This window comes from Tamandua tetradactyla, chromosome 1, assembly GCF_023851605.1.
Source record: "Tamandua tetradactyla isolate mTamTet1 chromosome 1, mTamTet1.pri, whole genome shotgun sequence".
NCBI lineage: Eukaryota > Metazoa > Chordata > Mammalia > Pilosa > Myrmecophagidae > Tamandua > Tamandua tetradactyla.
In genome coordinates this window covers 196,673,046-196,697,050 of record NC_135327.1, presented here as the reverse complement: position 1 = coordinate 196,697,050, position 24,005 = coordinate 196,673,046, and the positions used below count along the sequence as shown (strand labels likewise).

Below are 24,005 nucleotides of genomic sequence, written 5' to 3'. Positions count from 1 at the left end.
GTTTCTTTATTGAGGGGTGGACTGGGCAAGATGATTTGTTATACTCTTGAAATTCTTCCTCCTCCTCTTAAATTTTCCAGATATTTCAGTACAGATTTTGAGGGCACATCAGACATTTCAAAATAATTGCTATTTCATAAACTTATACCCTAAATGAATATGGTAAGAATAAAATTTAATATATAATTCATGAGTATCTCATTGATTCCTAAAATTTTTAAATTTAAATACATGACAAACTTTTAAAAAAAAATTTCCTGTTATTTAGAATTGCAGAATATGTGTAGAGTGTGGCACACGATCTAGTACTCAGTGGCACCACAATTGCCTGGTATGTGACAATTGTTACCAACAGCAGGATAACTTATGTCCTTTCTGTGGGAAGTGCTACCATCCAGAATTTCAGGAAGACATGCTTCACTGTAATATGTGCAAAAGGTAAGAAGAGAGTTAGTCCATTCAGTCATTTTGCAGATACTTGTCTTTCCGTATGCCTTTGATTTCCAAGTTGTTACCACTCCAGTAAATGCTTTAATATTAAGTATGATTATAAATGGAATTAAATTGTATTTTATGGGTCTGAAAATCATAATAATGATGAATGAACAAGAGAAAAGGACAGAAAAGAGCATGAAGAGGGAAAAGAGTAGAGGGAATAGTTGTAAAATGTGTAAGAAAAAATATTTCAGTGCCTCTGAATGCCTCTAATGGCATCTCCAAAAATGCTAGCTCCTTTTTTATAACCTATGGCAGTTACCAACTCCTGTAACTTTGCTTCCCTAGTCCTTTAACACTCCTGTGTCCACATACTCAGCTATTGACTCATCCCTTTTCTGTTTACTTTAAACAGAGATTTAGATTTAAATATATTTATCACTGCAGGTGGGTTCATTTAGAATGTGACAAACAAACAGATCATGAGTTGGATTCTCAACTCAGAGAAGAGTATATCTGCATGTATTGTAAGCACTTAGCAACTGAGATGGATCCGTTACAGCCAAGTGATGAAATAGAGATGGCTGAGCTCACTACAGGTAAACTTAAGGATTTTTTTTTGTTGTTTTAATTCTTTGTCAACCATTCACCTGTGTATTACATTAAAAATAATAAAGGGAGCCTTTCTGGTTGACCAAGATGGCTGTATAAGGATACAGTTCTCCTACGGAATCTGGAATAACTAGCAAAAACTGGCTAATCATTTGAACATTTGAAACACAGGTAGCCCAGAATAAGAGGTTCTTTAATCCTGTGTAGATTATTGTAATGCCTGAATTGATGCTAGAGTATATTAAGCAGATAATCAAAAAGTATTGGCAAAGTCCCTTGAGAGCTGGAAGAAAAAAATATGAAACTTATTAAACCTTACCATTCCCTGATACTGTGTCATACTTTAGGGACACCCAAACAAATAGGCCATGACCCCAATCCTGAGGCTTAGTTTTGTGAAGCTTATTCAGGTTACAGAGCAGCTTAGACTACCTTTAGGTATGGTTAAGAGTTACTTCTGGAGGACCACTTTTGTTGCTCAGATGTGGTGAAAGTCTCCCTGCAATGTGGGAGATGACTCCCAGGGATGAATCTGGCCCTGGCACCATAGGATCAACAATTCCATCCTGACCAAAGCAGGGAAAAGAAGTGTAACTAATAAAGTATCAGTGGCAGAGAGAGTTCATATAGAGTCGGGAGGCTACTCTGGAGGTTGCTTTTACAAAAGCTTCAGTTAGACATTGCTGCCTATCATAACTTGCCAAACCATAACCAGGACCATTCTAGCCAATCCTAAGGAACACCTAGGGCAATATATAAGATTCCACAAGGGTTCCATGCACTAGAGTATCTTTCCAGAAACCTACAACCTCCAGATGGGTCCCTGATTCAGATAAGTCCTGAAACCTAGAGTGCCCAACTTCTCCAAAATAGTTCCATCTCCCAACCACATGTTAGTGACAGACCCTTCCAAAATGAAAAATTTAGAATGGCTAAAGCCCAAACACCCCTAAGAGAAGGATGGAAAGATCAAAGGTGATGGTGGAGTTATACAGTGAAGATAGAATTTAACAAATGTATATGAATGCTGAATCTTTAAACTGATACCTCTTTTAGTCTCCAGGATATTAGAGCAGCTAGAAGTAAAAACCTAAAATTGTGGAATTGTAACCCATGTCAAACTCTGAAATATGTTCTACAACTGATTGTGGTGCTGTGCTTTGAAATTTATTGCTTTTTTCTATACCTGTTATTTTTCATAAAGGAATAAGATGTCGATTGTGTTGATTAAAAAAATATTTAAACCTTCTGCCTCCTATATTCTGAAGCAGCTAGAAGGAAAAATATGAGAGAATTGTATGGTAGCCCATGACAGACTCTGAGATCTGTCCTGTAACTACTTGTTGAAGAGTGCTTTGCAAACTGTTACTTATTTCTTTGCTTTGCATGTATGTTACACTAAACAATAAAAGTTAAAAAACAAAAACAACTGGCAGAGCTATCTTTCTCAAAACTCCAGAAAAGAGTTAAAGGGTTGCAGTAACTAGATAAATGCTGAATCAAGAAAATGCATCCTTAAAAATGGTGTTCTTGGTGTGAAGCCAACCTGTGCTTCTATTGTAGGTATACCTGCCCCTGGTGCATAGTTAACCCTTAGGTGTGTATTAAGATGCCTGTATAATGGTGCCAGTCTGTTGGGCGGCAGACTGAAGAAAGAGACTTAGTTTGGGCTCATCTTCACAGAATTTGCTGTGCATGTGAAAGGGGCTTGCATACAGCTAAAGCAGTGTGAGAAACAATTAAAAGAAAGTGGCCTGGGGCAAAGGATTTCCTGCTTTAAGTCATACAATAGAGCATCCAGGAATGGGAGGAGGTCTTATTTTATAGGGAATAGAGGAGTCATTCAAATTCCTGTAAATGGGGCAGAGCAAAGCCCAAGCCTCGGCCTCAAAAAACACTTAGAAGATCTTTGCCTTCCATTGATCTCTTGTGGGTAACCATAAGGATAATACCAATGTCAATATCATTGTATTGTACTTTTTGGTGTGTAATGCCACATTTTCCGTATTACAAGTTCTGAAATGTAAATATATAAAAAATAATAAATCTATGATTTTGTATATACAATGTATAAAGATAAAATTTGTTGCAAATACAACAAAAAGATAGAGTGGTATAGGAACAGTATATGTGTTTGCTATTAAAGTTAAGTTAATATCAAACTGAATGTGATGTTCTAGATTTAGTATGTTAAATGAACCCCAGGTAACCAAAAAGAAATACATGAAATGTATACAGAGAGAAATGAGAAGGAACTTCAAAGAATTGAATGAATATGAAAGTGGGCATTAATGGAAAAATTGAGAAATGAAGGTCAGGCCATGGAATATTATTCAGCCATAAAAAAGAATAAAATTTTGATACGTGCTATAATATGGATGAACCTTGATGACATCATGTTGAGGGAAATAAGCCCAGTACATAAGGATAAACACTGCATGATCTCATTGATATGAAATAAGTAGAATAAGTACATTGAGTCAGAAAGTAAAAAAATACAGGTTACTTGGAGCTGAGGTGGCAGTAGGGAATGGAGAGTTAATGCTTAACTGGTACATTAGTTTGTGCTGTTGGAAAAGTTTTGGTAATAGATGGTTGTAGATGGTTTGCACAGTATTGTGCATGTTGGGATTTATACCAGTGAATTACATATTTTCATGTAATTTAAAAGGAAAATTTTAGGTTGTTAAGTTACCAAAATAAATTTAAAAACCCATATGATTGTGTAATACATTTTAACCCTAATATAAGCTATAGAGTATATTATGACAATTATTATAATTTTCTTTCATCAATTTGTTACACAGGTCCAACACAAATACAGGGTGCTAAAGGGGGGAAACTACATGGTCAGGGTGGGGTTATATGGGAATTGTATATTTTCCATATGATTTTTCTGTAATCCTGCTAGTTTTCTAACTAAAACAAAAATTGATTAGAAAAAAATAATGAGGTGTCCTTTGTTTCAAATTCCATCTTATTCTCAGTTTTTCAGCCTTTAAATATGCATATTTGTCTTCTCTAAATCAGATGGCTGAAATCCAATCTAGCTTCTTTAAGACGATTCTAAAAGAATTCTAGGTGTAGTGTGCTTCCTTTCATTTGTGTTCTTTAAGCCAAAACAGTATAAATTCTTCCCTTTGGGTATAGACCTGGTTTGCTTTACATAATCAGGGTTATCTGGCTCCAAATAAATTTTAGTTTCATAATGTCCTTCGTTAATTTTCAACTCTAGTCCAAAGATTTATAGTAAATTTTATTTAAGTGAGGAATAGTTTTACTAGTATCCTGTTGGTTTTGAGCACATCTTACAAGGTAAAAAAAATAGATCTGCTTACCAGTTTGTTTTTCATGTTCTCCAATATGAATGGCAACTTATATGAAAATTCCTTTTTTATAATCTACAAGGGATTTAAGTAGAAGTAGTTTCAGCAAAAGTTTCTTAATAATTAATATTTCATTTCCAACATGCTATTCGTATGCACTTAGGGAATATCCTTTTAAAGTTATAAATGTGGATTATCCTTTAATGTATTATCCACTGCTTTTTATGTGTTTATTTTTTTAATACATACAGCTCATTATCTCAGAATTTAGAAATAAGTTATGACTTGAATATATGTGACTGTTGTAATAACTTACAATTTATAGGACCCTTTACATTAGGCATCAACCTGATAACCTCATGTTTTTATTGTGAAGAATAACATATATACAAAAAAACAATAAATTTCAAAGCATACCACAACAATTGGTTATAGAACAGCTTTTAGAGTTTGGCATGGGTTACAGTTCCACAATTTGAGGTTTTCCTTCTGGCTGCTCCAAGACACTGTAGACTAAAGGAAATGATCAATATAATGATTCAGGAGTCATACTTCATTTGTTAAGTTCCATCTTCTCTTTTATAATTTCACCTTCTTTTTTGATCTTTATTTAAAATTATTTATTTTTTATTGATGTGTATTATATATTCACATACCATGTAATCATCCAAAGTGTATACTCAGTGGTTCACAACATCATCGTATAGCTGTGCATTTATCATCACAATTGACTTTTTTTCTCTTTTTTTGTGAAAAATAATGTATATGTAAAAAGCAATAAATTTCAAAGCACATCACAACAATTAGGTTGTAGAGCAGATTTTTAGAGTTTGGGTTATAATTCTACAATTTTAGTTTTCTTTTTTTAAATTTTCTTTACACCATTGACTTTTTTCTTATATGAAAAATAACATATATAGAAAAAAGCAATAAATTTCAAAGCACATTGCAACAATTTGTTGTAGAAGAGATTTCAGAGTTTGGTATGGGTTACAATTCCATAATTTTAGGTTTTTGCTTTTAGCTGCTCTAAATACTAGAGGCTAACAAAATATCAATATGATTCAGCAATCATGCTCATGTGTTACACACTACCTACTCTAACTCACCATCACCTTTGATTTTTCTTCCAATTTTTAGGGGGTATTTGGGCTATGCCCATTCAAAAAATGTTGGAAGGAGATGTGAATAATATGGGTTAAGGGGATAGAATTAGTTGATGTTTTGGAGAGGCTGACCCCTCTGCATTTCAGGACTTATTCTGGTCCAGGGACCCATCTACAGGCTGTAGGTTTCTGGAAAGTTACCTTAGTTCATGGAACCTTTGTAGAATCTTATATAAAACCCTAGGTGTTCTTTAGGATTGGCAGGAATGGTTTTGGTTGGGGTTTAACAAGTTGTGATAGGTAGCAGTGTCGAACTTAAGCATGTGTAAGAGTGACCTCCAGAGTAGCCTCTTGACTCTATTTGAACTCTCTCAGCCACTGATACCTTTTTTTGTTACATTTCTTTTCCCTACTTTAGTCAGGATCGCATTTTCCCATGGTGCCAGGGCCAGCCTCATCCCTGGGAGTCATCTCCCACACTGCCAAGGAGACTTTCACCTCTGGGTGTCATGTTCCATATAAGGGGTAGGGCAGTGGTTTTTCTTGTAGAGTTGGGCTTAGAGAGAGTGAGGCCACATCTGAGCAACAAAAGAGGTCCTCCAAAAGTAACTTTGAGGCTTACCTATAGGTAGGCTAAGCTCATCTGCTATATACATAAGCTTCACAGGAACAAGCCTCAAGACAAGGGCTTGCCTTGTTGATTTGAGTGTGCTAATGCTTGACACAGTATCCTCGGTTTCCCTGGTGGTAAAGTTTAATAGTTTGATATTTTTTTCTCCCATCCCTCAAGGGACTTTGCCAATACTTTTTGATTATCTGCTTAATACACTCTGGAATGTATCTAGTTGTTACATTAAGTTATAACAGATTAAGGACAACCTCATGTTTTGTTTTGTTTCTTTTAATGTAACTACATATTTGGTTCAATGTGAAAAATCTGAAGATAATATTTTTAATGCAATTTATTGAGATATATTCACATATCATCCAAAGTATACAGTTAGTAGCTCACAGTATCATCACATAGCGGTGTATTCATCACCATAATCAATTTTAGAACATTTTATTGCTCCAGAAAAAGAAATGAATGTAAAAAAAAAAAACCTGAGCTATCCCATACTTCTTATCTCCCCCCCCCCCCATTGGCCTCTAGTATTGGTGTGGTATATGTATTACTATTAATGAAAAAATATTAAGATGTTACTGTTAACTATAGTCCATAGTTGGTAATGGGTACACTTTTTCCCCATATACCCCTCTCTTATTAATTACTTGTAATAATATCATACATTTATTCTAGTTTATGAAAGAACTTTTTTATATTTGTATAGTTGATCACAGTTATTATCTACCATAGATTCACTGTTTCATACATTTCCGTGTTTTAACTTCCAGCATTCCTTCTGGTAATATACATGACTCTAAACTTCCTGAAGATACTATTTAATGGTATTTTTGGTGATAATTTACCCTCACTAGAATAAAGTAAATTTTATCAACTTAGATAACAAAAGAAAAACGCCTTCTTATATAAATTGCTTTCTGTTAAGGTTATAACAATGAAGTGGAAGTTGAAGGACCTGAAGACCATATGGTATTTCTGGAGCAGCAAGCAGCTAGTAAAGATGTCAATGGTCAGGAGACCACACCTGGAATTGTTCCAGATGGTAAGAATGTTTCTGATAATGCATATATCTATTTTTGTTACAAAAAAATGTATATATACAGTGAATATGTATATATCTGCTAAAAGTTTAATACCCTAAATAAAAATCAGGACAGCTTATGAAAAAGATGTTGTTTAGATAGCCTAGCATTACTGGTAATGATTATTTCAGTCATACTTCAATTAAGCCTTTTGCAGATTGATTATAGCTATTACTATACTTGAGAATCCATAATTAACAAGAGACCAGATTAAAAAAACTATTTACTAAATTTAATTATGAGTTCTTCTGAAAACTTCATATTATATGTGAAATTGTGTGTTATATTATGTAGATTGTATATATACATTTAAGATTTTTTTTATGCTGTATGGCAAGGGTCACATTTCATTCTTTTTCTATTTGAGTATCCCATTATTACAACACCATTTTGTGGAAGTTTTGTTTATTCATTTGTTTTCGAACATGCATGGACTGGGAATCTAACCCAGGTCTCCCACATGGCAAGCGAGAATTCTACCACTGAAGTACCCTTGCACCCCTACAGTGTGAGATTTTTGAAGTTTATTATGTTTACATATAACAACTCTCACTTCAGGTATACTTTATGAAGATGTAACAAAGGAAAATGTGGTGATGTTATAAATAATAATCTATGACAGCATATAATAAGATTCCTAATTTTACCTTCATATTCTAGTTCTAATGATAATAGTATCTTTTGTTATTATCTTGGAAATTGGCATTTGGTAGGCAAACTCTTACTCAAGTTGAGCAGTGTTAGAGATTTTTACCACCTGCTATAAATTTCAAAAATGTATTATTTTCAGCAGTTAAAATCTACGCTGAAGAGCAACAGAAGAGTAACCCACCAGAAAGTCTTGACAGGGATGATCTTAGTTCTGGTAAGCAATAAAATAAGTTCATATTATCCAACTTGATAACTTTACAAGATAATGCCTTTTTGGTTTTGTAGATCATGTCATTGTCCATTAAGTTAACCATGTAAGTAACTCCAGTGAATACTTAAGACAGTGTTTTGGCATCCTATATATACTAACTAAATTTTTTAGTCAGGTGACCCTTTCTTTGGAAGGAACTAGCAATGGATTCTAAAAGAAGTTAGATTCCTTAACGTGTTGCTAACTCAAATGTTTATGTTATAAGCCAGGTTAAAATGATTGTGTAAGAATCTAGTAGTTGAATGTATCTCTAATGTTGTAATTTAAAAATTACGTTGAGGTCATTCTGGTGCTATATAGGGCTACCTAGGATAGTCAATGGGGCTTCTAACTTTACTCTTTTTTTCCCTCTAAATTTACTCTTAAATAAAATTTGAATTAAAGGTGATAACACATTAGTATTCTAATTTAAAATGTACCAGTCTGTTACTATATAAATTTCTGAAATTTAATTACATTTAATGACTTGCTAAGATTAGACACTTTTGTTTATAGTTGATGAGAAAGGACAGGGGTCACATCCCAAGAATTAATTGGGCACATTGGTAGTTTTACCTAAGCAAAATAAGTTTTTATAGTTAGTAGATCTTGGCTTGTTACTCACTTGAATCTACAGAAGCTTTATTACATTCAGGGTGTCTGCCTTTGCAAAATATCTTTGCATTCTTGTAGACCAGTCTCATTTTTTGACATGAGCATGTAACATAACATCACTGAGCTCCATTTTCCTAGTTTTAAAATAAGTTTTAAAACTTCACCTACATCATTTTCAATACTTTCGTAAGTGCTCAAAATATAAATCATTATATATGTATAATAGAATTATATTGGTGATTAATTTTTTAATATTCTCACCAGAAATTTCTTTAAACTATGGGATCCTTTTAAGGTCAGGTTTTTGTAATGTTTTCTGGTCTGTGGCTGATTCTAACCCATAAATCCTTACCTATTTTGAGCTTAATTAATTTAATAACTGCCTTTCTTGATGGATATTTTCTGATTTAAGTCATAGTGTAACACAAAGGATGTCTTGAAATTTCCCCCCTTTCTTTCTGCCAAAGCCTATTATTAAAACAGAAAGCATCAGGAGTGACTAATGTGTCATTCATATCTTAGACTATTTTTAGGTAGTTAGAAATTTTAAAATTCACATGTATATTATTGTAACAAATATTCCAAATTTTGTAGAATCATCCCACAATAAAATGAATCCTGAAGTGGGAAGTCAGATTTCTCATGACGTTGATAGAAAAAAAATGGAAATGTCTTCTAAAGTGATGCATATTTGTGATGAAGATCAAAATGAAAACCCAATGGAAGAGACAGAAAACATTGAAGTCATTACACACCAGATCATTGTGCAACAAGAACTGCAGTTGTTAGAGGAACCTAAAACGGCAATATCTGCAGATGAATCAAAACCTCAAAAATTAACCATCGAATCTGTTATCAGTTCACCAGAAACCTTAATGATCACATGTGAGGAAAGTGCTTCTTCATGTTCTAAGGAAAAGTTGGCCGTAGAAGGAGTACAAGAAGAAATGAAACAGACAGAAAATTCTGAATCTTCCACTAGGTTTATTGAATGTGAAATGATTCCTGTGGTTGAGAGTTGTGTAAAAGCTGGTTCATGTCAAGGAGACAAATCTGTAAAGTTACCATCGGAGGCAGAGTCATTACTGTTACCAGCAGTAGACATAAGCAAGGCAAATGTGTCTTCCCCTCCAACACTTTCATCGGACTTGCCTTCCAATGACATGCTGCATAGTTACCCTTCATCTCTCAGTTCTTCTATTGGGAATATCATGCCTACAACTTATATCTCAGTCACTCCAAAAATTGGCATGGGTAAACCAGCTATTACCAAAAGAAAATTTTCTCCTGGTAGACCTCGGTCCAAACAGGTAGGGTGCTTTTTAAATGATGTTGCCAAGAATAGATGTTGGAACAATTATATAAAATAAGAAGGTATATGTGTAACTTTGGTTTGAAGGGGAAATTTTCCTTTCCTCAGTTAGATCTTAGATGTGATATTGACTTAAAATGTGTTTTGGCCATTTTAAAAAATGCTGTTAATGAAGAATGTAATCTTTTAACTGGAAGTGATCTTATTTGAAATTGCAACTTAGTTGGGAAATACGGATGTGGACTATTTGATTATAGTTAGAAAATACTTTAAAACTTTTAGTTCTAAACCACACTAACAGTGGAGTCTGGAAAGTTTTGTGTATACAGTAACATTTACTTTTCCGTTCTAATATATTTGTATATATTTTTAACTGTATAAACATCAAAATTTGCTTAGGGAATTTTTCATGGTAGTGCCTTCTCATTTTGATTGCTAACTCTTTTGTGGTTTTTTTGTTGTTAAGATTTATTTCAGTAGTTTTATGGAGATATCTTAGAATTTATTGCTGATATTCAGGAAGCGAAGGGCACTCTTGCTGTGATTGTTTTAAATAGTGTGGTTTCTGTGGTTTATGAATGAGTCCCACTTTTTAGGTGGGATTTAATTGAAACTATATAGCAAAGTGAAGAATCTATAGTTAAAAATTATTTATTGTTCTTCAAAGTCTCCACTTTCTCAAGTGTTTTATAAAATGGGAAGATATCAAATAGAGTAGAATTGTTTCATAACAGTAATTTGAAGCTTTAAGTCTCATACTTGAAATTGCTTCTAGTAATTAAATTTTGATTTTATAGGAAACTTGGGCCTTCCTCATCTAATTTTAGACTTCTAAGATCAGTGGAGAAAACGTACTCAATTTTAGTGTGATAATTAGTCTCTTTGGGATAAAATCCAGATATATTTTATTCTTTAAAAATAACTGAATACAACAGTGGCAAAGTACTTGCCACATGGGATTTAGCTATTTCTCTGTGGCAAAGATGTATGTAATAAAATAAACTAAAGCACTCGGTATATCCCTTACTCTACTTTAATTATTTTCCTTGATAATTATTTTCTTTTCTTTCAAGAGAGAAATTTTTCTTCTCAATCAAGTTTCCCCCCTACCTGGTGACTTAAATAGAATCCAGCCAGTGTGTTTTGTTGTTCTTTGAGTAGTTATATAATAACTATGTAGTTCTGACTCTGAAGAGATAACAGTTGAAACTTGAATGTCAAATTACTTTTGGTTCAAATATTTATGTTCTTTAAAGACATTTAATCATAAATATTTTTGCTAAATTTTGCTAGTGTCTTTCCTTATTTGGTTACTTCTTTTCCAATTAACTGAGAATTCAAATAGAATATATTGGAACTATTTCAAATTGAATATATTGGGACTATATTTTTATTGACTTATATTCCAAAATTGTGATATGTGTATATGTATTTTTATTTTCTTCCTGGCTCATCCTATTTTTTATGATATATCCATTAGTTTCTACTGCTTCTGCTGTATTTTCTTTTAATTCCCAATTCTGGTAGTATTCTACATCCTATTTAGCTGTCATTCTCATCATTACTTCATCATTTGTTGCTACTGTTCAGTCCTCTCAATGAATGCACTCAGAAAAAAATATTCCCAAAGATACTAATATCATAAACTGCTTGTAGGCTGTTTTTTTAACCTCCTTTTTATTTTCTTATTCTCCCAAACGTGGTTTTAGTTGTGTAGCAAGAATCTTCTCTTGCTGAGACATGACTTAGTAAGATACTACTGTTATTTTGGGAATTATTAATTGAATATAGGATAAGATGGTGCTTCTATTTTCTATCAGTGCTGTGGCCATAACTTCCAGGGAATATTTTGTATATAAACCGGAGTATGTATATCCTTACATTTGAAATTCTAAAGTCCAGGATTCTATTACATGAATTTCTATGATATCAGACATTCCTGTATTACACTTCTTATTTTATCTAGTGTTTCTTTTACAAATTCTTGGCAAATTTTTTTTTTACAAAAAATCCATTCTTGTAAAATGAGATGGATTTTTATGACAGTGCTTGTGATGTAATTAAGTCACTTTGGATTTCTGTGGAAGCCAGAAAATTGTACATCTGTTTTATACAAAGTACTCTAATGAACCAATTATTATTTCTGTCTTTTATTGAGGTTATGTTTCTTTGTATTTTTGTATCTCATTTTTCACTATTTTTGTTGGTATTTCTGCATCAGACCCTGTGTTGAGTAAAGTTGTTATTGATCCTGTCACATATTACAGTCATCAACTGGAGAGCTTTTAAAAAAAATCACTGCGATAGCCTCATCCTAGATCACAATCTCTGACCTTTAACCCTGGAAATGGAATCCCGAATTAGAGAAACATAGTGTTACTCTTTTTTACAATAAAAAAAAAGCTACAAGAAATGTTCTAAAACATAGTAATAAATTGAATGAAAAAATTTTAATCCATCATATTAAATATTAAATAATATGCTTTTAATTCAGCCTTTATTCATTTTCATCATTCCATAGTTGTATTAATCCATTCCAGTTTGGAATTTTGATATACAGTAATCTTAATTTATCTTGTCTTATTGACCTGTTTGTATCATTATGCTTTATGGGAAGATATTTAATGATATCACGTAACTGTGATGTATTTCAAACGCTCAGATACTAATTGCTTTCGTGGTGATATTGAAATAATAATTTTTAAACATTCCATTAAATATATTTTTTATGTTTTGCTGTTAGTATTTCAAGAAAATTTTATAAAAGGAACAAGTACTCAACTATATTTTCACATTTTTTCAGGTGACTTCTAAATATTTTTTCTTCATTTTCGATTTTTCTTTTTATACCATTTTGTTGCTAACAAGTATATATATATGGAAAGGTTAGGAATTTCAGTAAGTTCTATGACTGATCTCGTTAGAGAGGTGGAGTTTCTTCCAAAAATGGTTACGTTATTACATCATAACTTAATTTACTTTGAGAAATTGGATATATTGTTTTCATGAATTTAAGTAATTTTATTTTGAATCATAGGATTTTATAAATTACTTGTATACTATAATAGCATTTTAAATGAAGTACTTCAAATTAACATATCAGTTTCATAATCTATTCTTGTAAAAGAAAACTGGCCTCCAGAGTGATGCATTTTAGAGGATTATAGTTTTTCTAAGCATCGCTAATTAATTACAAGTAAGATTTCTTTTTTTTTTTGGATAATGAATATCATTTCTGGTTTGTAAATGCAAATCCCTTAGGAGGAAGCACTATTGAAGTTTTTTGGGTCTTGTTTATTTTGTTTGTTTTTGTCTTTAAACTGAAAAAGCAAAATTCGATCTGTAAACCATATTGTCCTAATACAAGAGATTCTGTTCTTACTGAATTATTTCATGTTCAGCTTTTAATTAAAGTAAGTTTGAAATTTGAAACAATACGGTTATATTCATTAAAGGAGAAAAAAATTACCATAGAAAAAAGTAAAACCTATATATCTGGCACTTTGTCTTAGAGCTGTTAAAAAAGGTTTAATTAGTGGATTCCCTATTCTTCTTTATGGTGATTAAAAGATGCAATCTGATTTGCCAAATGATTTCCACAGGTATATTAGTTTAAATGTCATGTTGCCTTTAAAGTATTGTCTTTTTAGGCATGCTTTTATATAATTTACTTATTTTTATTAAAATTGATTGACACTTGGAAAGATTAATACAAATTCAGCATAAATGTCTGAGACATTAAGCACGTTACCAAGTGGATTGCCCCATAATTTCTTCAAGTATAAAACTGTATCATATAGTTGTTAGAATTTAACACAGCACTGGCACATGGTAGTGCTGCCACTATTTAGTACAGGATAATGCAGATATTGTTCTATGAAAATGCATCAAATGTACCTTTGGAATGGTAGTTCTAAAACCAAACAGATTGACTAATAACTATTTGCACTTAAAACTACAGGCCTTGACTGTATCAAATACTGGTCACATTAAATATAATATTTAGAAGGTTTTCCAACTTCAAAGCCATATGTAATGAATGCAGAAAGTTTCAGGACTAGTAGAATGATTTCTAGGGAGTGGCAAGCATTACAAAATTTATTGATAGGAAGAAGGCTAGGTTTCTAGCTTTTAGCCAATGTATAATTTTAACTCTTTTGAAACCAAAGTTGTTTGTTCTTTCATTCAATAAAATTGTGTATATAAGTACTTATCACTGTACTAGATCATGTGTTTTTCATGGATCACAGGAATCATAGACCTTCTAGTCTAGTTTTGGATATAAACAAATAAACAGCTAAAGGAAAGCAGTGGTGCCTAGGAGAACTCAACTCAGGCTTGGAGACTTAGGCATGTTTTCTAGAAAAAATTAAGACTAAATCCTTTCTACTAGATGTGGGTTGCAGACCAGGAACATCAACATCACTTAGGAGTTTGTTAGGCAAAAAGGCCCCACCTTACACTTGAGTCAGAATGTGTATGAAGATCCCCAGGTGATCCCTGTGCACATTTAAAGCTAAGAAGTATCGCGCTAAAAAGCATTGTTAAACCATGTTTTTTTAAACCTAAAAATGTTTATTCTTTTGAGGTACCAAGCTGTAAACACATAAATGTTAGAAGTACTAGACTTTCCTTTGGTTTCCTTGAGTCTCTAGTGATATTGCAAAAGCCATTTCCAAAACCGTTGCCAACACCAACCAAGTATGTATTCGAAATACTGAAGGCTAAAGCTAAAACAGCTATTTTTTTTTACTTTGATAGTATTATCAAATCACAATGAGGACTAATTTCTTTTATTTGATGTTTAGTTTTATATATGAAAATTCCTTACATTAAATTAATTCTAAGCCCTAAAATGTTGTTTGCTGCTGTAGCTCTAACGTACACATGATTGAGGGAATGTATATCCCAAAAAAGACAAATTATGAACTCTTACATTTTCCATTTTCCTTATAGTTGTCCTCCTTTCTTCTCTCTCTCTTCATTGTTTTCACTTTCTCTAAATTAAACTGATAGTTTAATAGCAATCTTGGTTTTGCACACTATGTTGGGAGAGGGTGGGCTGGAGATTAATTTAGGGCTCCAAGGAAGGAAATTTGCCTGTGAGCTTTCAGACCTTCTCTGGCAGCTCTTAATAGTTACAGTAATCATGTTTAACAGCAAACAATAGGATTTGACTTCTCATAGAAGGTTTTTGCCCATAACAGGCTATCCTTCATCTGCCTTTACTGTTAATTCCCCTTCTCCACAGTCCTTGTTACGCTGTATAATTTACTAGGTTGGCAAATTTATCTACTTGAGAAATTAGCCTCAAAGTAGAAAGTACTGTATTAGCAATATTAAACAATTTGGGAGGTAAATAATCTTGGAACTGAATTGTGCCTCTGCCAAATAGTTTCTTAAGTTTTATAGGATTTGATAGCAAGTTGTTTTCTATTTAGCTTTCTTTACAAAACTATGGTCTCCTAATGGCTGTGTTTTGAATCCTTTTGCTTTTAATTCAGTTTGTAGCTTGTTTCAGTATAACCTTTTATTTGATAGGTTGATACTTTTTTTTTAAGTGAGGAAATCTAGAAATCTAGGCAAAATCTGATTGAACATTAGTATATTTTGTACCATTGTATATTGTGTATTGATGTATTCATGCAAAAAAAAGATAAGACACTCAATAACTACTGAATAGAATGCTTAACATAGCAGTGAATAAACCAGCATGGTCTCTTTTTACAAGCTTAAGGCAGCAAATAACTGCAGATGTCATAAGTGCTATAGTAGGGTAAACCATATTGGTGTAGGAGAGCGCATTATTACTTGGGTAACTAACCTCATCTGAGTGGTCTGGGTAAGTTATTTTGTATCAAAGTTGAGATCTGAAGGGTGATTTATAACTAAACTTTAGTAATTGCAAGTGTATTTTAGTTTTAACATCCAAATATTAGCTAATTTCTTCTTTGTCAAACTAGTATAATTTTTCTTCAGTTCCCATAAAATTCTATACAATCTCTTTCGATGTCTTATAATAATATGCTTACTAAAATTGATAATGTGATTATCCAAGCTTCCATTGTATAAATTCTTCATAGCAGCTGAGTGGTTTTTTAATTATCCTAACATAGTATCCAAACATTTATCTCTAAAGTCTGTAACTTAATTCATATGTTATATGAAACATAATAGTTTTTGAAATGAAATACATCAGTGGCATCAAAGCTAACTTTAAAATTATGAATAATACATCAACATAAAAAAAGTTCTTATTTCAGTTATAAAATTATGCAGTTATTGAGTTCAACTTTATGGTATGTTTTAAGAACTGTCTACTGATATAATATTAAATGGTCTATCAAAAAGAAATTTATGGTATACACAGACATTCTCAGAGAAAATCCAGTGGAAATACTGAGAAAATTAAATTTAGAAATCTCTTGTCCCCATCCATTCCTTACCACTAAATAAAATTATGGGACGCCCCCCAACTGTGATATAGTGAGGGAAAATGAACATTTGATAAGGGTAATGATGGTTTACTTGGGATGCTAAGAAAAATCTTCTCTGATGAGAAAATATTTAACACCCTACCTGAACGATCATTAAAAAACCATCCATTCTTTTAAAAGGTTGGAGGAAAAGAGTTGATAGAGCCCTGATTCATGAAAAGCTTGGCATGTTTGCATAGCAGCAAGGAAACCAGAATGGCTAGAGAATACTGGGCAGAGAGAGGATGCCATAAAATGAGATTGAAGTAGAGGCATTGGGAAAGGTTTATATTCTAAGTGCAGTGAGAAAGTAGTTGAAAGGTTTAAAATAGGATAGTGACTGACTTGATCAGATTTATATTTTTTAAAGTCCCTCTGGTTGCCCTCTGGAGAAAGGCTTGAGGTGATACAGGCATAGAAGCATAATGATTTAAGGGGAGTTTAAACAGGATAGGTGAGAGATGGTGCTGGACAGGACTGAGCTGCCTACATTGGAGGTCCAGGGAAGTAGAATGATTGAAGACAAACATTGAAGATAAAAAAAAAATACTGAATTTACTGGTGTTTGGATTAAAGGAGAGGCAAGGGAGATGATTGAAAGGGCAGAGAAGAGTGATAAGAGAAAAAACCAAATCATAGATGACTCCAAATTTTGTGATCTGAGGATTGGATGCCACTTGTAAAAGATGGGAAGGACTTTGAAAAGGAACCAGTTAAGGTATCCTTTTGGATGAGACTATATTGAGAGGAGAGGCTTTATTTAGCCTTGGGAAACACTGTAACTTTTGAGGGCAGGTGGAGGAAGAACTGTCATAGGAGGCTAAGAAAGATCAGCCAGGGAGGTTAGCTGAAACAACAGCAGGTTGCTGCCACTGAACCTAATGGAACTATTTCAAATATTGAGAGTTTGAATAAAATGAAAATAGAGAAATGACTTTTGGCAGCATAGAGGTTACCGAAGACCTTGGAAAGGAGACACAGGTATAGATAGAAGTAAATTAGATAGTGGGAAAATGAGGTAATTCACTTGGTTCCTGTACTCTGAAATAACAACCATAGCCATAAAACTGAGAATGGTGAAAGGTAAATTACGGATTTGATGGGTCAGGGAGAATGCATAAACTTAATCCTGGAGGATAAAACAAGTATGTGCTAGAGAGAATTATTTGGGTTACTAGACATAAAGTAATTGAGGTTTGAGTTCATAAATTAAGAGTGAATACAAAAAAAAATTTTTTTTTAAGTGAATCTGGTTTCTACTAGATTGTAGGGTTTTTCTCAAATTTATTAGTCCATTAACTATCCCCTCCCCTTAAAAGAGGTATTTAATCTCCTATTTCAGATTATTTTAATTCCTGGCAGTATTTTTATGTGAATAATAGGATACTACCTGTTAGTTTGATAACATTCTAGAAACCTGGTAAGTACTATGTAACTTGCCTTAAGTTTTGGTATTAATCGGTAAAAGTACAGCATGTATTGTTGAATAACTGAATTCAGAATAGGCTCTTTATTGTTTGACATTTATTTTGCATTTTACTTTGAAATGTTACCTTTGTGGAGTAAACATTTTCCTTTATACGCCTTATACTCTTCATCAGATTAGTTCTGGTTACTGCTAAATGTGGTTATTTGGAAGCAAAATGCTTTACTATTATTTTAACAAGATAATATTCCCAGTATAATTTGTCAGCTATATTAGGCATTTTAATTTGGAAATTTAGGACAATTTGCTTTATCATTTCTTTACTTTTGAAATTAGTCCTTTAGATGTAATCTAGTATAATATTCATTTCCCTAAATAAAAGTGAAAACTCAAACTCAGTACTAATGGCCTCTGAAACAAGTATAATTAATCTCCAAGACATAATGGTATTTGCGTCTTATGGTTAAAGCTAACTTTCCACAATTTAAACTATATTCATACGTTGGTTGCCTATGTTTCTGATTGCTGTTTTTGGCCTATTATTTGGCTGTTTATAACTGTAGGTATATATAACATTCTATAAGGGTTGTCCATCTCTCCTTTCCAGTAGAGTTACAGTTGTTAATAGAAAATAATCCCCAAATAATTTCTTCTAGTAGAAATTCTTGGTTTGATTGACTCATTTATTTCTTGGTGCTATAAATGAAGTTCATAAGTCAGTGTTGGTGTTATATAAACCTTAATTTTTGACAGGTTTCATTATACTGATGTTTCAAGCAGAATAAAATATTTAATGTAAATTATAGCCGTAAAACATTTAAGTATAAAATTACTGAAAGTAATAAGCTTATTTTTCGAACCTTGAAGCAGTTTGTCCTAAATTTCCATATGTCTGCATTTGTTTTTGCTGTTCTAAAATTCCTTAGTTGCTGGCTTTAACTTTTTATGTTGCTGAGTTTTATACATCTATTTTCTCACTTGCCATATCCTAGGGGGCTTGGAGTACCCATAATACAGTGAGCCCTCCTTCCTGGTCCCCAGACATTTCAGAAGGTCGGGAAATTTTTAAACCCAGGCAGCTTCCTGGCAGTGCCATTTGGAGCATCAAAGTGGTAAATAAAACTGCATTTAAATTCATGTATCATATTTTTCTGGTTTGTGTTATCTTGATAGAAGTTAAGAATTAGGCCTTTCTTTTCCAGATAAATAGTTAAGCTTTCAGAGCCAGTTTTTTTTTCTTAATCTAAAAATGTTCATATAAAGAAGGAACAAGTTTACATTTTACAGTATGGATTAAGAAGATATTATAATTTTACATGACCAATTTAAGTATAAATTTTTAATACCTCTTTTTTATGGTTGCTTCCCTTTATGTTGTAATTACCAGTATTTTTATGAGGTGGGGGTTGAGATCCTTATCACATAGGCCATAAGGAAATTAAGGACCTGCTCATTCATGCTGTCATACAATTTGGTTGCTTAGAAAAGAACAAAATAAAAATTACTTTAATCTATTGTATAGTAATGGGGAAGAAATACCAGAATTGAAGCAGATTTCATTGTCTGTGTTACAAACTAAAAATTTTAGTTGCCTCTTATCCATGCTGACTTGTGGAAATTTTTGCCATTCAGGGTATCATTCATGGATGACCCTGTTAGTCCTTGAAGTATGTTAAGTAGTCTTAATGCCCTTTGAAGGAAAAAATTAATTTGAAAAAGTGTTATCTAAAAAATGAAATGCTTCACTGACTAGAAAAAACAATTTTTCTTCATATTATATATTTAATATAATGTTGTTTAGTTTAGCATTATATTAAATATATAATATGAAGAATAAGAATAAGGCTGTTTAATTTAGATTTGTAAATGATTCCAAAGGCATTCTTTTTTATTTTCTTTAACCATTGAAAGAAAAACTTACCAGCTCCCTTGGATATCATCTTAGGTGTTGAAGAATAAATACTTATTTTAAAAGTGTGAAAGAGAACTTGTTCTACAATTTTGAAGGAAATGCTACCAACTTTTACTTACTTATAGTGTGGGAAAATTAGGAGACTACTGTAGCCTTGATTTAATCATTAACTTAATAGTTTAAAAGTATCTTATACTTTTTTTTTTTTAATTCTTGTTTAATCCACCCCACCCTACCCACCCTTGTTCAAAGGCACTGATGGACCCCTTAAGTGATGTGAAGTAGAATGGTTTCAGAGAAGACAAGGCAATTTGGGGGAAAAATTTCCCCCTTCCTTTTGTTTATGTGTATCCATTTTTATGTTTACGTTATAACCATTATTGGCTTAGAAACAGCTCTGCTAAATAGGTAATGAGTTCAGCATTTCAAGCTAAGATAAATTGTATCAGTTGAAGATCTGTTATTTAATTTTTTAGGGGGGGAAGATCAGAAAAGATTTTTCTGAGTATTTCAATAATTTTAAATAAACATAGTACATCTACTTGTGTAGAAACTAGGCCTTTTCAGGTAGCAAGACTTAAGTCTGAGTATAAATAAGGAAGAAAACCCTGGTACTTGTTTCTAGAAATATCAGGGAATTCAACGTGTTTTCCTGTAGAATTATTTCTTATATTAAATAAAAGTTCAGATAATTATTCCATTTCAAGTGATTATTTATTGAGTCATCTGCTTTACTATGCTCTTTAGATAAAATTTCCTCTATATACTATGGCAGAATAAGGTAAACATGTTCAGTTTATATATGTAGCTATTGAATAGGAAAAGAAAAGGACTTAATTTTAACATAGTTTTATACTAACAAAAATTAACTTTCATGCATTGTAGCATACAGAAAAGTGATTGAAAACATGAACGTTGGCGCCAAACTTGCTAACTCTGTGACTTTGGACAAGTTACTTACCTTTTTGTGCCTCAGTGTACTTATCTCTAAAATGGGGATAATAAAAAATTAAAATAGATGTATTAAAATAGCATCCATTATAGAAATGTTGAGAGTAAAAAGCGTTTGAATCAGTACAGAACTCAATAATTGTTAGGTATTACTATAATTACTAAGTGACTAGTCCTTCCTTGAACTTAGTCTATTTGGTATAATTTTTTATACCTTTGCATCCAGATTGGATTGTTGCTATTCTGGTGACTTAGAATTTATGATTAGGAAATGGCAAAATAATGCCAAGTCCTGCTCATGGGAGTACACACTGGATGATAGTTGCAAAGACTGTAAGGTTATAGGCATTTTATAGGGTAATAAATTTATTCTCTTTTACTCAACATGGCTGTATTTTTACCGTGTTTGCCTTTAGTAAGCCTAATCTCTTAATAGTTATCATCTGATCAGAAAAAAACCTTTAGTAAGCCTAATCTCTTAATATTTATCATCAGATCAGAAAAAAAGAGAGACGCAAGTATTTGTATGACTGTTTTCCTAAAGTTATTAGCATAGGTTCTCAGGATTTAATTCTTTGTTTTTCTTTGGGTAATGAAGTAAATGTGTTCTAAATTTAACAAAATATTTTATATAATTGACATTTGGATTTGAAAATTCTTTTGGGATTTTAAAAACTAGTTCCTTTTTATTTAAATGTTGTATAGGGGCGTGGTTCAGGATTTCCAGGAAAACGGAGACCCCGTGGTGCAGGACTATCAGGACGAGGTGGCAGAGGCAGATCAAAACTGAAAAATGGCATTGGAGCTGTTGTATTACCTGGGGTGAGGCTTGCTTCATTTATATTCATTCTGATCTTTAACGTGTTAATTAATGATGATAATCTCATTTGTAGCAAATTATTTAGACCACTACAGTCACATAACTAGGCTAAAGTTGTTTATTTTGTTTTGCTGTACCTCAACTCTGCATTTTTAGAAGGAAAACAGCTGACTAAATAGGTGAAACTGTTTTCTGCATGGACAGTTGCTCCTGAAAGATGATCTCAGATTTTCAACACTTATAAATTAAACATGCTTCCCCCACACCTCCTTCCATTTAATCTAGGGGATATTGCAGTTTTCAGTACAGAAATTTTTTCTGGTTTATAATGCGGATACCATATTCCATCCTGTCATTTTCAAGGAAAGCATTTCTTGGTTAAATTTTCCTTCTTCAGAAAACACGAATAACATTTTACAATTTCTTTGAGCCACTTAGTATGCACCACCCAATTGCAAAACCTCTTCTGCTTTCTGTGTTAGAGTGGAGGGGTTGAAAGACAGAAATGAATACTTCTAAATTCAGCACACATTCACTGTCTGTATTTTAGCTATTTCCACAGTTATTTTTCAGTGATCTCAAGGTGTCAAATAGCTTAGTTCTAAAGTATCTACTAAAATGGTGGTTTATGTGTGTGTGTATATATATATATTATACATATAATAATAATATAACATATACATATTATAATTTTATAGTTTTTAAATTAGAATTTTAGGTAATCAAGTCTTACTAAAGTCTGGTTTGCATTTTCCCATTACTTCCTGATCTACCGTAGTACTTCTAATTCTGAAGAGGCAAGTGGATGAATAAAAAAAAAATACCATGACTTAAAAGTTTCATGGTAGTGTCTTAGAATTAATAATCTAATTTGTGTTAGTATAGACTTTGAGAAAAACTGTATTTTGAGTGTGAATTTTCACAAGCTTTCCAGTTAAGTGTAGTACATGTGAGAAATTATACTTCATGTTTTGTGTATTTTACTTTTTATAGGTGTCTGCTTCAGATATTTCATCAAATAAGGATGAAGAAGAAAACTCTATGCACAATACAGTGGTGTTGTTTTCTAGTAGTGACAAGTTCACGCTGCATCAGGTTCGAAGTTCTTTACTGTTATCCATCTTTGTATTCTACCTTGCCCATTTTCTACTGTGTCCAATGGACACAGAAGTCAGATAAAATTTATGTATAGAGCTTTATTAGCTAAGAAGGTATTTTTTTAAAAAGTTGTAATAGCCTTATAGTCTCCAACTAAGCTGATATGCACATATGTTCTTAATTTCAGGATATGTGTGTAGTTTGTGGGAGTTTTGGCCAAGGAGCAGAAGGACGATTACTTGCTTGTTCTCAGTGTGGTCAGTGTTACCATCCATATTGTGTCAGTATTAAGGTAAATACAATTAAATTAAATTAACAAAAATGTATTGAGTTTTGATTTGAGTAGTAATAGGCTACTTCCAGTTCTTATAATTAATCAAGTAATATTTGTTATATGACTTGTTAAATATATTATTGCATTTAGGGTGTTTGTTACCTCAAGAAATAACTCCTCTATAATTCTCTGACCTTAAATTTTATGAATTATCCAGCTGTTGTCTTGAGAAAGTAAAACATAAAAATGCATTAATTTAGTTTAAAAGATAGTTTATATTATTATTTGCAAAGCATGAGGTTTAGTTGATTCATTTTGTCTGTTTACAAAAAAGTTGAGAGCAATTAGAGTATTAAAAATTCACTAGCGTGGTACAACATGTAAGAAGAATAAACTGAATGGTATGAGATAACTTAGGTATATTATTAAGCCATTTAAATACAGTATTTTCAAGGATTTAATGAGTTATCTACTATAATATAGAAAGTATAAACTGCCTGTCTGGTATTAATGACATAATGTAAAATGAAATATTTTGGTCACAATAGTGTTAAACTTTGAAGCTTATGATTAAACATCATGAAATTTGTTATTGGATAACAAGATTTTTTCTCTCTTCATTTGAATATCTTATCAGCTTTGCTTCCAATCTCCCTTTAGGAGAATATACAAAATGATAAAGACATATAATTTGCAAATGATATATCCATCATTTATAGTGAAGAATCAACCAGAGTAGCTGTATAGTTCCCTCTCCTATGGCTCTCTCTAAACCCATGCCTCCTGGTCTCTGTTCCCCTATTCACTCTTCTCAACCCTAACCTAACCTATACATAAGAATATTTTCCCCTTTAGCTGGAAATAAAAAAGAAATCTCACTTACTGTAATTCAGTAAACATTAAGAATCAGCAATTCCCAGTTTCAGACATTTCAAATTAGAGATTAGTATAATCTTTTTTATAGTAATCTTATGTTTAGTTTTAAAGGTTGTTCAAATGTAAGTATGTTCCTGTAAGTACTTCAACTGTTGAAC

At 32.3% G+C, this 24,005-nt stretch overlaps 1 protein-coding gene across 21 annotated transcripts in view; it reads left to right on the top strand.

Moving 5' to 3' along the window:
* Window positions 1–24,005, top strand: part of KMT2C (lysine methyltransferase 2C) — a 447,454-nt gene that overhangs the window by 301,952 nt on the left and 121,497 nt on the right. For 20 of the 21 annotated variants that reach the window (XM_077150489.1, XM_077150472.1, XM_077150479.1 and 17 more), the window contains 9 exons: window positions 269–438; window positions 883–1,034; window positions 7,030–7,146; window positions 7,977–8,051; window positions 9,297–10,012; window positions 18,909–19,028; window positions 21,485–21,601; window positions 22,593–22,694; window positions 22,885–22,989. In XM_077150489.1, the coding sequence (XP_077006604.1) occupies window positions 269–438; window positions 883–1,034; window positions 7,030–7,146; window positions 7,977–8,051; window positions 9,297–10,012; window positions 18,909–19,028; window positions 21,485–21,601; window positions 22,593–22,694; window positions 22,885–22,989 (1,674 nt within the window). The remainder of the gene's footprint in view (window positions 1–268; window positions 439–882; window positions 1,035–7,029; window positions 7,147–7,976; window positions 8,052–9,296; window positions 10,013–18,908; window positions 19,029–21,484; window positions 21,602–22,592; window positions 22,695–22,884; window positions 22,990–24,005) is intronic. The other variant, XM_077150521.1, reaches the window with a different exon arrangement.